Genomic DNA, 17,431 nt, shown 5'->3' on the forward strand with positions numbered 1-17,431 from the left:
ACTAATACTGAGTTCTTGATCTAATTTTATTTGTGTTCTGTAATTCTTTTTAAAAATTAATCTACGAAGTATATGAAAATAATTAAGTTCAAACTCATTCTGTTGTTTGTTTAATAATGTTTTACACTGTCATAGATACATCATTTAAGTTATATAAATAAAAAGTATATGATTAAAACTAATTTATTTTACATATTTTCATTACAGTATAATGCAGTTATGTAATACATGTTCTTGTAAACACTTTCAAATTTTATGTACGTTATCTTTTTTTTCAGAGGCTCACAGAGCTCTAGAGCTTTTAGAAGATTACCATTGTAAACTTACGCGGCCGCAAGACAAGCAACTAAGAAATGCAATTGAGCGAGTTATTAAAATATTCAAGTGCAGATTATTTCAAGCACTCCTTGGTGAATAAATTTTTTTAAGCTTTATTTTTTTTTTATCCTAGAGTTCTTTTATATCTTTATTTTACACAAAGTAACACTATATCAAGTATCATAAGTATCTAGCTTAACATTTATTTATTGAATTAATTGTTATCATAATATAGTGTTTTAATATACCAATAACCTGCAAATTATTTTGGAACTGAATTTGCAGATTTATTTGTATTGTTTTTAAAAATCAAGTATTATAAAGTGTTGAAGCTGATTGAGAGATAAGTCTAATCAGAAATAAGCTTTGATTATATCCGTTTGTCTTAAAATTCTTTAAGACAAGATTATTTATTTAAAATTTCAAATATATATATATATATAATAAAAGTAAAAATCTACTAAATTTATGATCCCTCCCCCTCCCCAAAAAAAGCAAACCAACAAGTGTAATATATTGTTTTATAAAAACATAATTTTTTTGAAATGTTAATGAGTTGAATTTACACCAATTTTATTGAATTTCCCTTGTTTCATGTAGATTCTGGAACATTTTTATTGATATTTGCTTTTATTAGTATTTAGATATTTTGTTTATTCTTTTTTAATTTTTACCATAATTAATTATTAATATTTACAGCAAGAAATTGCTTGTTTTTGGATGGATAAAAGTTTAATGTATTGTTATTAAAAATGTATTTTTAAAATATTCATAATGCATCTGGCAATTTTTCCTGTTTATTTTTCACTTTTAAAATGAAAATGTTGCATGAGATACTTGCCTATTATAGTCACAAAATTGAAAATATGTTGTGAGCATTTGAATATAAGCACGATCCATTGAAGATAATATAAATATGCTTTTTTGTTACTAAAATTCAACAATCCGGATTAATGTTTTTACTGCTATTTTTTGGTACTGGTAAATTTGATTATTCTGTTTATTGGTGAACAGTAATGTTATTGGTATAAAGCATTGCTCGAAATACACTTTTTTGGTTTAAAAAATACTGTATTTTCATTAGTTTTATAGCATATTCGATTACTTTGTATCATTATTTATTGCATTGCATTTTTCATGCTGAATGTTTTCCTTTATAGTCTATTCATTACAAATTGATGCATATTTTAGTCATCTACTAAATAAATCTAATATACTAAAAAAAAATTTAGAAACAAACAATGATCTTCTTCTTGAAATTAGTATTATCTACTTGAGTAAAAAAAGAAAAATATTAAAATTTTTGATTTATCGAATCATTTTCTTGTTAAATTAGCTTTTAAAACCACACTATACAATATTGACATTCAGTACCTAGATAGAAGTGCATTTTCTGTGTCTAATAGAAATATTACACCTTTATTTTGACTCTCTATATAAAAGATATAGAAATGGTAAGTTAAAAGTAATGTTAATAAAATTAAATGAAGCTAATGATTTTTTAATAATATAAAATCTATATATTTTAAATCTTGATCTCTGTTAAATCAGAAGTGAAGTATAAAATCAATAGTAGTCCATTAACTTGTATAAAGACAATTCTCTTTTTCACTGTTATCAATCGTCTTTTGCAGAAAAGGAGATTGTCTTACTACACTTCTGCTATATTATTAATCTTTGCTTTATTTCTCAAGTCCTTTCAATTATCAAGCAGTATAAGAACCTAGATGTACATATATGATTTAAACAAGTGTGCTTTTTCTTTTAATATAAATTATGCATATTTAATGTTGGTTTTAATTACAGAAAAGTAATAAAATTCTGATGAATATTTATCGATAATTTAGTCCTGTTTAAATAACTGAGAAAAATAAATTACCTTTAAAATTTTGCTTTTAAATTTGTTTTTTGTTTTAATTGGTTGTTAGTCGATTTTTAATGGGATTTTTCTCAAATTTTTCTTCCAATTTTCAATGTTGCAAGAAATTTGTCAAAGTGTTTTGCACATGATATTTGGAATACATTAACATAGTTAACTAATGTTAAGTTTTTAATAAATTTCTAGTAGAAATTCAAATTAAAATAGTAAGTTTGTTACTATTTAGAAATTTGATGCAACAAATACTTTGCACTGTATATGGTTATGCTCACATGATAAATTAAATAATTTAATCTTTAAAATACATTTGAATTCAATTTCTATTATATTCAAAATATATGAAATAATTCCCATGTTCTTATTAACAAAACTAATTTTTCCCTTTCTTCTGATTATAGGTACAATAAATTTTATAGAGAAAAAATTAGTCCAATTTTTTATAGTTCATGATTTAAATAATTTAAGAATCACAGATATTTTATTCTAGTTATTATTATATTATATCATTGATTTATAAAACTTGTCTCTATTTATAAAATAAAATAGAAGCATTTAGGAATATTTTAAGAAGACATCAAATATAATTCAAATATTTAAATTTTAAATTTTTTATGAAATAAATATTAAATTTTCTTTTATGATTTATGCAACAAAATATAGTTCTGAAAATAAAAGATTAATTATTTTTATCTGCTAATTGTTTTGAAGTGAAATTTCATTCTGTTTGATTTTAGATATTCAAGAATTCTATGAAATCACACTGCTCGATGAATCCAAGAGCATTCAGCAGAAAACTGCTGAAACGCTTCAGATTGCATGCAAGTGGGAAAACAGTCCCCCGCTGTCTGGCCTTAGTTATCTCAGTGAAGTGAGTCTGCTTTTTGTTTTACTTCTTCTTCTGTAGATTAGAATCCTTCTCATTCCTTTTTATTTTAGTTTTATATTCTTAATTATACAAAATAATCTGAGTTAAGAAAAATTACATCTATAGATTGTTTTTAATTTATTGTTTTTATCTATTTTGAATAAGATTATTTTATTTCATTATAAAAATACTTCTTGATGTTGAGATACTTTGCTGATATACTTGGCATAAGATAAAGTATCAAAGAAAAAACACAATCAATTGATTTATGTATAAAAATATTTAAAAAAATAACTTCAATTTTGAATGTAAATTTTGTGTATTTCCAATTAAGTAAAAAACTATGTGATATAATTAAAGATAAATTCAAATTAATTTTAAAACAATAAAAAATGCAAATTATAAATTTATACTAGCAATGAATCGCTTAATAAGGGAATAAACATGAAAAAAGAAGTAATACATTAAAATAGTATTTTGTTCATTTTGGTTAGAATGCATGATTTTTTGTGAAATTAGTTTATACATAATTAAACCTCTTACTTCTGCTATTTTTATATTGTAATTTTGTTCTTTTAAAAATTAAAAATTTCATAAAGGAATTATGCATGTGCACTTATTTGAAAAGAACTAAACATTTTTATTGTGTATATGAGTATAAATTTTTATATGATATGCTTAAGGTTCAAATCTTGATTAATGTTGTATTCCAGTACAAATGAATTTAAATAGAATTCAATTGTTTTCAAATAGAACAATTGTTTTTGAAATTTATTACTGAGAAATGCAGGATTACTTTTTAAATGCATGTATACAATATTTATTTTTGCAAATATATTTCAATGATTTTAAAATTGTTACATTTACACATTTAGGATTTCAAAACAACATTTTTAAAAATGTCATTAAAATAAATTTTTTTTTACTGATAAAAAAATATCTAAATGATCCAATGAAGACACCCTTATTGGGACACACTGAACCCTCAGACACAGTTTATATACATTTAAACATCAATTTGAAGTGTCAGAAATTTCATATATCAAATTATGCTAAATTCTTCAATTTATCCATTATCCAGCTGAATTATTTTGAGTCTTTCACCTTGGTTTCTTTAATAATTCAACTTTGTGTATGGCTATTAAAGAATATGCAGAATTTATAGTGAATTATAATGAATTGACTTTTTTATATACTCTTTTCAACATTTTACTCTTACTAATAATTAAAAATATTATAGGCTTGCAGTTGCTTCAATTAATTCAAAAATAGTCAACTCTCACTTTTAATAGCACATTAGGAAGATGCTTGCTTATTTTTCATTACAATAACACTATTAACCTTTGTGTACAACACAAAACAGTAGTTATAACAGCAGAAAGAATTATCATATCTTACTCTGTTATTAAAATACTTTGGTATCACAATTTATCCTATAACACATTTCCATAAAATGTATATCACTAGCATTAATTTGTTAAATCTAGCACTATACTTTATACTTTAGTATAATTCAAACCTCGCTTAACAAGCACATCGTATAATGAGCGATTCACATAATGAGCAAAACAAAATGTAAAAAAGTGACTCTCTTAATAAGTGCTGTTTCACAAAATGAGTCTGTGTTGAGCACTTGTTTAATGAGAATTCTTATATTTACATGGAATAAGTTTTGGCTGGATAGCACTGTCAAATGTAGCTCCAAGAGATGTGAGCAGGTGTCTGTGGAGTCTTATTCAATGTGATTTTGTCTTTGGTCAAAATGATGGGGCTAGAGGTGGATAGTGATGACATCAATGAACTGATAGAAGAACATAGCCAGAAATACTGAAAAGTTTATGTTTCTGTATTCTGTTCCACAGTAAAAAGCTACTGAGGAGATTTTTAAGAAGAAACAATAGATGCAACAGAACTATAATTTTCCAATGAAATAAGGGAGATGCAGAAAGCATGAAAAATTATTGCATCTTATGTTGAGAAGCATCCTCCTGATAAGACAGTAGCTAAGTGCATTAAAAATTCATTTAACGATAATGCTGTGTTCCATTGTCATTACATTTTGAAGCGTAGCTAAAGGCAACTATCTTTAGACAATTTTCTTATAAAAAAAGTATGCAGTTATAAATAATAAATTATATTGTTATAATTTTTTTTGGAATGGAAAATATTATTGTATTTTACATTGATTCTTATGGAAAGAGGTGTTTCACATTACAAGTAAGATTCAAGAAGGAATTATGTTTGTTAAGCAAGATCTGATCACTACTGATAGAAAACAACAGATGATTCAAAGTTGCTGAATTTGACTCTTGAAGGCCTTTGAGTATTTTATGAGAAATTTTGGAACAGTTATATGAAATACTATCAGTGATTGTGCAACTCATTTAAAAAGACAAACCAATTGTATTGAAGTTACTAGTTATTTTGTTTTTGCATGCTTCATTTGGTTACTGTTTAATACGATGTTACAAAAAGGAGTGTTTCAAAGTTTAGTTATCATCTAAGCTATAAAATTATTTTGGTTTCATTTTAGTTCTGCAACTAGAATTGCATGATATTTAGTTCATGTATTGTGTCTTTGATATAAATTAATGCAATTTATTCACTATTATAATTTTTCACTTGCAATCTAAAAATGCATAATAATGGCATATGCTATTGTAGGACTATGTGCCAATTTTTTTGATATCATCAAAATAACAGGTTAATTAGTCCAAAGCTAAGTAAATTTAAAGTCAGAATTATTAAGTTTTAGGATGAGAAAGATTTTGATTGATTTTTAACAGACTCAAATTTTTGTGCATGACTTTTTAAATCAAATTACTTAATGTTAAATGATTTACTTAATGTTTTAAATCTATTGAGATCGAATGAACAGCAAACTGAATAATCTCTCTTTATATTTTATTTTAATTGTTTATGAAGCACAAATGAAGTTTCAATAATTTAACTTCAATTAAATAGTTGCAACTGTTCAGCTGAAGAGTTCTAATAACTTCTATAAGATGAAGACTTTTTTATTATTAGTTGTATTGCTTAGCAATTTGTGTAAGTCACTTAAATTTAATTCTGAACTTCTTATTACTCTTCTCTATTCAAAACTAGACAATCTAGAAAACTTTAAAAAGTTGAATTATACTTCAAAAGCTCTTTAGAAATCTTTCATAGTTTTATGAAGCATTTCCCAGTAAAACTGAATTATTTATATTCTTAACGATTTATCAAGACCATTCTATAAGAGATTTTTAATTGCAGATTTTTTTCACTGTATAGTAATTGATTCTTGTTTTGGCATTCTCTAAATTAAAGTATATGTGCTGCAAAAATTTACATTTTTATTAGTAAATGAAAAATAGTTGTTTATTTTCATGTGCCGCTTTATTTTTAGCTATTAAGTCAAAAATTGAAAAGATATTGATTCTTGAAATGGAATCGTGCCTTTATTGCTTCTATGAATATGTAGCAATGATGCCTTCTTAAGTTTTTCATGTAAACTGAATTATGGGATAACATGCCTTTAAATATTCATGAAACCAATTATGCTACTAGTTTGAATTTTAGTTCAAAATTCTCAATAAAAAGGTGGTTGTAAAGATTACACAAAAAAAACGTAACCTCAATCTCAAGATTGGTTCTTTCAGCTAGCCATATTATTTTAGTTCGCTTGTTTGGTTCAGATAAGAATAATACATTTCTTGACATTGCACAACATATATTCTTTTATAAAATCAAATGTGTCATTTTGCTAAAATGAATAAAAATGATTTTTTGATTAAAATAAACATATTGACTTTTTGTTTTGTTTGGTGATATTGTTTAATGAAACAGATTATTATGCAATGTGCTTCTTTTGAAATAAGTATTAAGCATAAATATTAAAAACGATTTAAATTACATACAGTAAGTAATATTTTTTTTATAATCCTGTAAATCAAATTTTAAGGGTTTGGAAATTTCATTGAACTTTTATTAGTTGTCTTTAGATTGTTTAAAAATTTTCACTTCATACTGTGATACCTTACCTATGTAGATATTTGTTGTGACACTTGACTTAATGAGATGATGTATTAAATTTTAAGAAATTTAGTTATTTGAAGGAGAATCTGAAATAGATTCTGGTTTGCTCAATTTGAAGCTTCTTCAAGTTAACTAAAATATTTAATATTTTATCTCAAGATCTAAGTTAATTATTATCTATGAAAAATCATCTCACATAGTAAATTTTACTTTTTAGTATCTAAGAAAATATTTGATGTGTTCAGAAGTTTTTGACTTTTAAAAAAAGTAACTTATGTGTTTAGTTTATGTTGCTTCATTATATACATATTCCAGATTAGTGATTTTTTTTAAATTATTAAATGTGTATACCAACTCATAGCTCTGATTTCATCCATAAAATTGAAAATCTTTGTTTATGCATACAAAAATATTTGCACTTTTATACATCCCCCCCCACTAGTTATGAATTATTAATGATTTTGAAAAGAGTAAAGCTGAAAAATATTGTCAGCTTAAAAAAATAAAGACTTTAAAGCAAAATTTTTATTTATGCTATGTTTTGATTAAATTTCTTAAGTTCAATGAACTTTTTGTTGGAAAGATTTTTGATGTATGTATGACATTTGAAGCATATTCACTCTGTTTTTGTTGTAAATGGAATATGAAAATTTAACAGCATGAAAATAGTTTTGAAAATAAAAACTTTTATATTGTCCTTTGATTTTTTTTCATCACATTTTACTCTTGATTCCTAGGAGTGTTGTATTTATAATGACATCTGATACAATATTACTTTTTAGAAATACTGAGTATTGATTAAGTCTGTAATGGATATGAGATTATCTATAATTTATTTATCTTAAGAATTTTTGAATTATTTGAAGGGAGTTTAATATGTATTATGTAAATAATATTTCTGCAGCTGTGTTTTAAGGTCATTCATTCTGTACTATGCATTGATATGGTTTATCTTTATTTAAGTTGCCATAAGTTTATACATATTAAATTTCTTAAATGCCTCCTTGAGCTTATTCTAATTTGCTTTATTATTTAATATGTTTTGGCATGCAATTGTGCTTCCATATTATACGCTTCATTTTTTCTTTTTTCAAGTAGCTGTGCTGTGAGAGTAGCTCCACCCACTGTGGCTTCTCTGAAGACTGTGTTGCTTTATATTCAGCTAGCTTTAGAAATAAATATTGTTTTGTTAATCCCTGCATGATTCTTTGTGTTGGTTTCATTTAATAGTTGATTTTTGATTTTATTATAACCCCGTTTTTCTTTTTTAAAGATGTTGGAAACATCATTCACATAGTTAATTGATTATGAACCTTTTTTTGAGTTATTTATCCCTTTTAAATTCATTTCTGAAAACTTTATCTCTGATTTTAATTGTTCATTGCCTCTTTAACTATAAAATAGTAGAACTGCTATAATAAATTGTCAAAAGGGAATTATTATTTTAAATTTTTAAACCATAAATTTAATCTTCAAATTAAATATTACTAATGGAAATCAAATATTCAGAGAAAGATTAATGTAATGTGAATTGTATTAATTTTTTTGTTATCAATTTTTTAAAAATGCAGAACATTATACAGATTACTGGCAAATTGGAACATGGATACTAAGATTTTTGAGTGTACTTTGAAGCATTTTAGTTCGCTGGAATCAGATATTCAGACAAGTTTTTTTTAATGATTATGGAAACATGAGTGAGTTTTGAGTGTACTTTGAAGCATTTTAGTTCGCTGGAATCAGATATTCAGACAAGTTTTTATAATGATTATGGAAACATCTTATTTTATACCCTTATTGCATTGAATTATTTTATTCTGATTTCACCATTACTGATTTTTTTCTATTATTTTTGACCAGTCTAACAGTTTCCTAGAAATTAAATGTATATCTGAAACCTATTGGTGTATTTGTCATAATTATTCATTATTTGAGTAGAATTACATATGTTATTGAAATTCTATACTATCATTAGAGTTTATCAAAAATATTATGCTTATTTTCATTTGTGTAGTGCAATCAATTAAAGAAACAATTTTTTAAAAATTATACTTGTGGTGAATATATATGCTATCTGCATACAAACTCTACAGTGAAATTGATCTAAATTCCAGTTATTTGGCATTAGATATGAATCTGATATTTTCAAATAATCAAAGGGAAAAGAATGACCTTGTTATAGCTTTGTAGCAAAGTGTGCCTGTAACTGTTTTGCATTTTGCAAAGGGCAAATAATTCACAGCTATTAAAAAACGCCTTACTTTAAAAATGAATTTATGTATGATTAATAATAGCTTAAATTCATGTACATTCTTGAAAAAGAGGTTATTAAATTGACAATTTTTATAAAGCTTTTCCAATAATTTTTTAAATTGTGAAATTTATATCCCTAGAACCTTTATATGCTAGAAAAAATTCTTGCTACAAAATTAGTATAGCATTCATTCAACACTAATGTAACAATTTGTACAACTGCAGCAGGAGTATGAAAATATCAACATAGGTATTTTAAGTCTAAATCAGTATTTAACTTCATATGTAGAAGTTTTGATATGTAAAAAGTTCAATTTATCGACGTAAATTTTATGCTCCAGATTTTTAACTAAATGATGTGTTTAGGTATATTTGGAAGCACAATGTACACTTCTTAAAGTTGCAAACAGAAATGAAAAAAAAAAATTATAACATTCGTCTGTACTGTCATATTTTTCATGAGACAAGTGTATTGGGATTTAGAAAATACCAATCTATACCTATTAAATTTGATATATGTGACTGGAAACAGACATGTGGAAAGTTCTTTCTAAGTGGTATAAAGAAACAAAGTAGCATTTAAATGACAATATTAGCTGTCACTGCAAAAAGATGCATGACAAATTTTCAACACATTATCTATCTAAATATGTTGAACATTCAGATAACATCTGCAAAAATGGTAGAAATGTATCATATACTTTCTTTGTAGTATAGATAATATCAAAATTTTCAATTTTATAAAGTACCAAATCTGATAACATAGATGTTTAATTGAAAATTTTAAATTATTACATTAAAAATTCAAATATGAGTTTTGCAAAGTATTTTTCATATTATGGTTGTTGAAAATTTTCTGTATTAAGGTAAAAATGAAATTTTAAATCATTGAATTTATTCATAAATATGTAAATTAAAAATATCAAATATGAATAAATGAACTGGATTATTATTTTATATTATGTTTTGTCTGTTTTGTAAATTGTCATATTCTTTTTTTTAACATACAAGTTGAAATTCTTTATATGGTGTTGCTTTAAGGATGTATATGCACTGTGAAATTTTTCAAATTTATTCGCATTTTTATAAAATTTGATGAAATGCAAGTTTGAGATACAGTTTAAAGGTATTCAAATTAAAAAGCTACTATTGGGTATGTAAAAATGTCTCTTAAAAAAATATAGAACACGAGTTGAATTAATTATAGACGTTGAATTTATTTAGCAAGATACAGAATTTCTGTTGAAGATTTGAACAGATCATTTATCAATAACAGGTATCTTTATCAGTAAGCATAGATTGATATGCTACTGCTTTTAAAAAATGCATAGCTATAGTTTTGTAGGTTCACTAAATGCTAGACATCCACAGCCTTAGAGTGTTTTAAACGGAAGTGTTACAATTACGTAAGTGCATAGACATTACTACAGTGTTATTCACTATTGTTGAAAACTGGATACAACCATGCCCCTCACTATGTAGTTATGCCACTGATTATTATTAGTATAAATCCGTATTACAGTAACATATTAATAACGTATTTATTATGTATATTATAAAAGTTTTTTACACCTTAATTTTTTAAATGTGCTAGATAAACACATGGACAGATTAATTTACATAAAATGTAAACATAACATGGACATAAAATGTTGCTGCATTTTAAAATAATTCAACGAGCTTTTTCCATTTGCATGTTTTGCTGCAACTTTGGCAGTTGATAATTGGTCGCAGTTATGTAATTAGGAAACAAATACTATTTTGAGATACAATTATTTTTTGTAAACTATTATAGAGAAAAAGAATTCAAATGATATTTTATTTCCAAAAAATAATTACTACACAGGTCTGTTGTTCATTGTGAATTATCTGAGTTTTGTATAAAACTAACTACACATTCTTAAGTACAATTAAATTATGTACTCAAAATTCATGAAATGATAATTAATTCCTGATTAAATAGCTGCGTCCAATTGTGCTTATCAGTAGATTAGATTAAAATGCATGTTTTTGCTGTGTGTACTATTTGCTTCTCATTTTTTCTTACAGTGCAAATTACTTGATGCAATTCAAATGAAAAGCTTTCTAAATTTTTTTGATATCTTAGAAATGAACAATGTTTAATGAGACTAAATGTTGTCGATATAAAAATACATACGTAGGGATGATTAATTATATACTGAAAAACCGAGATATTCAAGCTTATGAAGTAGTGTTTCTTTTTCTGTTTTTAAATCTATAGATTTAGCTTATAAGCATTGAATAAAATTCACACCGATTAACGAAACTATACAACTGAAAGAAGTACTTAATCTGTAAATAAAGTGTACCATTCTATCTTTAATTTTTGAATTTAAACAATTTCTTCCCACAAACATTTTTTTAATCAATATCTTGTCGATATAGAAGTGATTACTGTATTTGGGTTGGTTTTAATGCACATCTTCACATAGCAGTTCTTGAAAACTTTAATATATGTTTGTCACAATGAACAACGCTAAGTACCATTTAAAATCTACAGTGTGATAGAACTGTTTTATAGATAATGTTGCGAAATGTACATATTCAATTAAAAAAAAGGCGTTGCAACTTAAAAATGAATTGAAATATGGAAGAAATTCTATATGTTTTGAAAACTGTCTCTCTATAAAAAGATAAACAAAAATTTCTGAAACGTTTTGTGATACGACTTTGTATTGGAAATATTTTAAATCGTATACAAATATTTCATTTTTTTTTCAGAATTTATCTAATTTTCATGTGATTTTTGGAACTTCAAGATTTTGTTACTCTTTAAAAATAATCAATTGAAGATATTTAAAAAAAATATGCAGATTTTTTAAGAATTTTGTTTATTTGGGAGTCGTACTAATACTCCACTTTATGAAAAAAATTAAATATATTTGTTTGTATGCATGTGATCAAGTCCTTGGCTAAAATAAAGTTTAGTTGTTGAATGTATTGTGTTTTGAATTTTAAAATAAAGTAAAAGGTATCGAACTGATAGTTGAATGGATTGATAGTTTACGAAATTATTACCGGTAATTACGATGCTGTTAATGTTGCCTCCCAGCACAATTATTTCCATCGTAGAAAAGATAGTTTAACGATTAACTCGATTTAATGCTGTTCGGATGCTGCATCAATAACCTCCAGCTTGGCGATGAATTTGGCGATTATGGCGAAAATGGATATTGCGAGAATCTTCAAGAGTTTTGGCGATAGAAGCAATAGGAGGGGAGTTATGCTTGATTCTTCGAGAACCGTTTCTGCCCTGCTCTGGAAGCTATTATAGGCCTGCAGTCCAAGCCGTAATCAGTCATATAGAGTCATATTGTGAATCGTATAGATAGTCAGCGACGAATTAGTTTGGATCAATCCAGTGACGCGCAAGCGTTGTCTGAAGCTCAAGTAATTAGTGGATTGAGAGATGAGCTTTACACCGAATATTGGAGACAAATAGTGAAGCAGCTGAGTCGTGTGTGGAGTAGCCAGTCGTATAGTATTGAGTCGGCAGTTTTGTACAGCTAAAGCGAGGAGACAGTGGAGAATAGAAAGTGCTTGAACTTAGTGAATAGCTACATTGATTCCCTCCTCCCACTGAGTTCTTTCTGGGCGCTTTTTGTGTTGTGATTGTTGTTTACTACCAATTACTATTTGTGGGCTGGTGTTTCTTCTAAGTATGCTGCTGTGTATTGCTTTTGTATGTTTCGGCTGTGTATTCATCTTCCGTGTCTTCTTGTTAGTGAACGTCGTTATTTGTTATTGAGACCTGTTGACTGTGTAACAAAGATTACAAACTGGAATAAAGATCATGCAACTCCAAGACATATTTATGCTTTTATAAAATATTAAGAGTGTCAAAATTTTATTGCGTTAAAAATCCTAAGATAAAAATATGACCAAAAGTGTTATAATTAACTTCATTATTTTTCTTTATTATATATGTATTTTTTTTGGTTTAGAAGTTTCACGTATAAGCTGCCTATAGAAGTAAGTATAAGGGAGCAGAATGAATGGCAAACAAATTAATGCTTCATATAGTGTGCTGTTGAAAAGACTTTTTCAAGAGGTGCTACAGTTTGACCAAATAATAAATTTTAATCTATACTATGTGGAACAAATAAGATTAAACTAAGCATCTGAAAAAAAAAAAATATTTACTTCAAAATAGATTGAAAGAAAAGATTTGGTGTTCCATTTTAATTAATTCGATTACTGGTTGAAAATTAAGAAAGTTTGACTGAGAAATTCAGTTACATTTAATATATAGTTACGATTTAAACCACATTCATTTCTTCAAAAACAAATGAACTATCGAACCCATTACTATAATATATTTTCTGTTGTTTTTATTTTCAATAATCGTTTATTTTCCTTTATTGAAAATAATGGAAATGCCTAGCTCTGCTTACCATGTAGCAATAATTTGAATTTAATATTAGAATGAAGAATTTTAGCTTGGAAACTTTACAAAAGCTTTCTTTCCCATTTTCACTTCACTGTTTTTATATTTCCATCGCAAATTCTTTGTTTCATAGGCTAATTTAATTTTACTTAAAATATGATTTTTTCGTCTGAATTTGTAAAATATATCTACACATTGAAAGGAAGGATTTCCGAAAGGTTCATTCTTTTCCAGAATTCAAGAAATTCAATTCCTGCCTTCATCCCCCTTCGATTTCATCAATTACGTAAATATTTGCATTTGATAATTTTTGCAACGAAATTGCTGGTGAAGTGGAACAATTTTAAGATTTTGCTGCATAATTTTCAATTTATGCCCTTAGATTTCCCATTATGTATTTTTTTAGGTAATCGGAGAGTTGTCTAATGTACAAAATGATTTTGTCTTAAAAAATGTTTTTCAAATCTCTTTCGTCGATATTTTTATCTCATGACGGCGTTCTTTAATTCTTTATTCTAATTGCTATAATAATTGAAAATCACAAACTCTCGAAACATAAATTAATTGAACTCTAATATTTCAAAGTTAAATCTTTCGCTTGAAAATTCAATTGCGAAGTAATTTTAATGCCATCATTGTAAAAGTATATTTAGAGTAGGAAAATTTCTTTGGTTCTAGTTCTATATTGATATGAGCTCCAGAAAAAGAAAAGAAAAAAAAAAAAATCACTATATTTTAATTTTCTCAGCTTCGCTTTTTACTCAGTAATTAATAGATCGAAAAGTCACTTCTATCAATATTATTTTTAATTGAAAATAATAATAATAATTATTGAATTTTTTTAATGTAGGAAGAAGAAAGATATTCAGCAAATTTAAGAGATAACATATGAAATAGAATACTTTGTTGCAATTTTTGTCATTCTAGTTAAAACAATAATAAGAAATTTTCACTAAAAATGTCGTTTAAAGGATTTTAATTGATGCTACTGAGAGGATTTGATTGCATAAACTTTTCTTTTTGACCACACGCTTGGATGGCATCCATACCTGTATTCGTATTTGTACAAGTAATACTTCCTATATACCTTTACTTCCTTTCCTCCAATTCTTAATGTCATATTATATACACAGACTAAAACCATGATAATTATTATTTTATTACAATGTATATATATACATATACAATGCATCCGCAAATGAAAATTATTTTTGCAAGTCTTTGGTTTGTACATGTAATAAATACCGACTTGTGTTTGGATGATGAAGCATATCATGTAATGAATCTTCTGATTGTGCCACATCTCGTTAAGAATATTCGATTCATTATCGTAAAGTAGGTGGAAGTAGAAAGTCTGGAAGTAGAAAGTCTTTAAGAATAATGACGATGCATCATTGGCAGTTTCGGCTCATTAATGTTGTTCAGATGAAGGAAGAGGTATTGTGCTTCATCAGACGGTCGTAGACGTTATTATTTTTCACTAGAAAACAATAATATAACAATGCTACTTTTACAATGTAAGAAATGGATCCAATGTTCATAAACACGATTTGGTCTGCTTGAAAATTCTGAATTTATCATGTTCAGCGAGTGACGAGATTTCATGTAATACAAACTACCATTTGCAAATAAATAAGAAAGGCTTTCACAAGAAGGATTCAGTGAAGCTGTTGAGTTCCAGCCAAATTTTCGCCTGAAAGCAAATTTGCTGGCTGTCATTACACCACAGGAGTTTCGATAGTTTGTCACGACACTACAGGAGGTCCTGACATTCGATGCTTGAGGTTAAATTTAGTAAACATCTGTTAAAAGAATAATTTCAAATCAAACTTTTTGCAGAAAATCGAAATTCGCAACTGATTTGGAAGTTAAACCTATTGCTAAAAGAAGCAAGTAATTTAGTCTTCGCATTAATCAGAACAATAACTTTGTTAATGGTGGTTTGTTTAAATAAAAGAACGAAACTATATAAATCAGTATAAATTCTAAAAAATGCTAGGTAACCAGGCATCTGAAGAGTGAAAAACAATGGAAGAATGGCCCTATTCGGAAAAGTTCATGTGGTACAAATGTCCTTGAATAATTGGAAGGCAAAAATGGATATAACTATTTGAGTATTTAGTTTCTTATGAAGATATGATTATATGCAGTATATCTCCAGTGAGAAGTGGATTAGATATGCAATCCAATATAACGTTGATATGTACTCCGAAATTTCGTTGTTACCTGGCGGAAATCGGGTAGTCAAATTTCGTTGACTTAAATTAGACTTCTATCTAACACGATGGCATCATTGATTTGTCACCTATATTTAAAATTGGCCGCTAGTGCATTCGAATAAAAGATGATAAAGGTAATAATTTTTTTCCGTTGATTTGCCAGGATTAATGTCCGTTGAAAATTTCCATTACTAAATTCATTTCATGTAACTTAGTCATAATTGCTTCTTCGGCAAAATATTTTTAAGCTTCAAGTGATAAAAACGATAACATATTTTTTGCACACTTAATTATATTACAGGAAAGATAAGAAATGTACGTTCTCTAAAAACAATTTCTCATTGCTTACGTGAGAAATTAAACTTTAGTTGTAAGTTGAACAAAATTTCAAAACATATCTTCAAAATACGTGTAAACAGAAATCTATTCAATATTATTCGCCTTTGGCGATCAACTGTTTCGCTGGGGAGTTTGGATATTGTCAATTTGAATTGAATCGCTTAGATTGACTACATTAGATTAAATTAGATTCTACTGTATCATATCCATGACACAGTGGAATTGCCTAACATTAAGGATGTGTTATTTTAATTTTCTTGCAAATGCTTCGCTTATTGTGTATATAAAACTTTCTAATGAAGATTAATCCCTCGAATTATGGATTTATTAAAAACGAAACTGTCCAATTTATCTATTTTATAAATTTTGCGGTTTTGTAATTTCACTGTTTTTAATACGTTTCGTAAACTACGCAGATATTAATCAGAAACCTTGTACTTTAACTTTCAACAATGGAAGAAATACGCGATCAGACAGTCGATGAAACACTAAAAATGGTTTGAACTTCAGGACAACAATATAATCTATTGCTGAAAATCACACAAAAAAAAATATTTTAAAGTTTAAGCTAAAATTTAGTGAATATTAAATTCTTAAATTCGTATCATGAAAAAAGTATTTAAAAATTTTTAAATCTATGTCAAATTTATTTTTGTGTGATAATATTTTCGGAAGTTATTGCAGGAAAACGCCGAAATTCAGCTCGATTTTCAATAAATTAAAATTCTAATTAAAATTTAAAACAAATCGCACCGAGGTGCATTTTTCCGCCAATCAATAAATAGAGTTTTTAGAATTAGTTAAATTTCTTTATTAACATTTATTTTTAAAAAATGAAAACTATAAAAAAACTCGCAGCAATGAAATTAAAGTTTTCTTCCTGTCAAAAATAAAAAGTAAAATAAAACCTTTTATTATTTTAAAAATGAACTTATAAAAATGCAGGTGCTATGATAAATCAATCGTTCCTTTCCCTTCATTTTTCACAGCTTTTTTTTTTTTGTTCGATTCATTTTTTCCTGAAAATTTTGTTTTCAATATTTTTTTAAACGATGCAGATGTAAATTCCAGCAATTATGAATCTTACAGGTAATTTATTTCTTCACAAAAATGCCAAAAATTACTTACATTGA

At 26.4% G+C, this 17,431-nt stretch overlaps 1 protein-coding gene across 11 annotated transcripts in view; it reads left to right on the forward strand.

Moving 5' to 3' along the window:
- LOC129962641 (disks large 1 tumor suppressor protein-like) overlaps positions 1–17,431 on the forward strand; it is a 402,450-nt gene that overhangs the window by 4,389 nt on the left and 380,630 nt on the right. For all 11 annotated transcript variants that reach the window (XM_056076505.1, XM_056076514.1, XM_056076510.1 and 8 more), the window contains exons 3-4: positions 279–410; positions 2,932–3,065. In XM_056076505.1, coding sequence (XP_055932480.1) covers positions 279–410; positions 2,932–3,065 — 266 coding nt within the window. The remainder of the gene's footprint in view (positions 1–278; positions 411–2,931; positions 3,066–17,431) is intronic.

The sequence above is a fragment of the Argiope bruennichi genome, chromosome 3 (genome assembly GCF_947563725.1).
Source record: "Argiope bruennichi chromosome 3, qqArgBrue1.1, whole genome shotgun sequence".
Taxonomy (NCBI): Eukaryota; Metazoa; Arthropoda; class Arachnida; order Araneae; family Araneidae; genus Argiope; species Argiope bruennichi.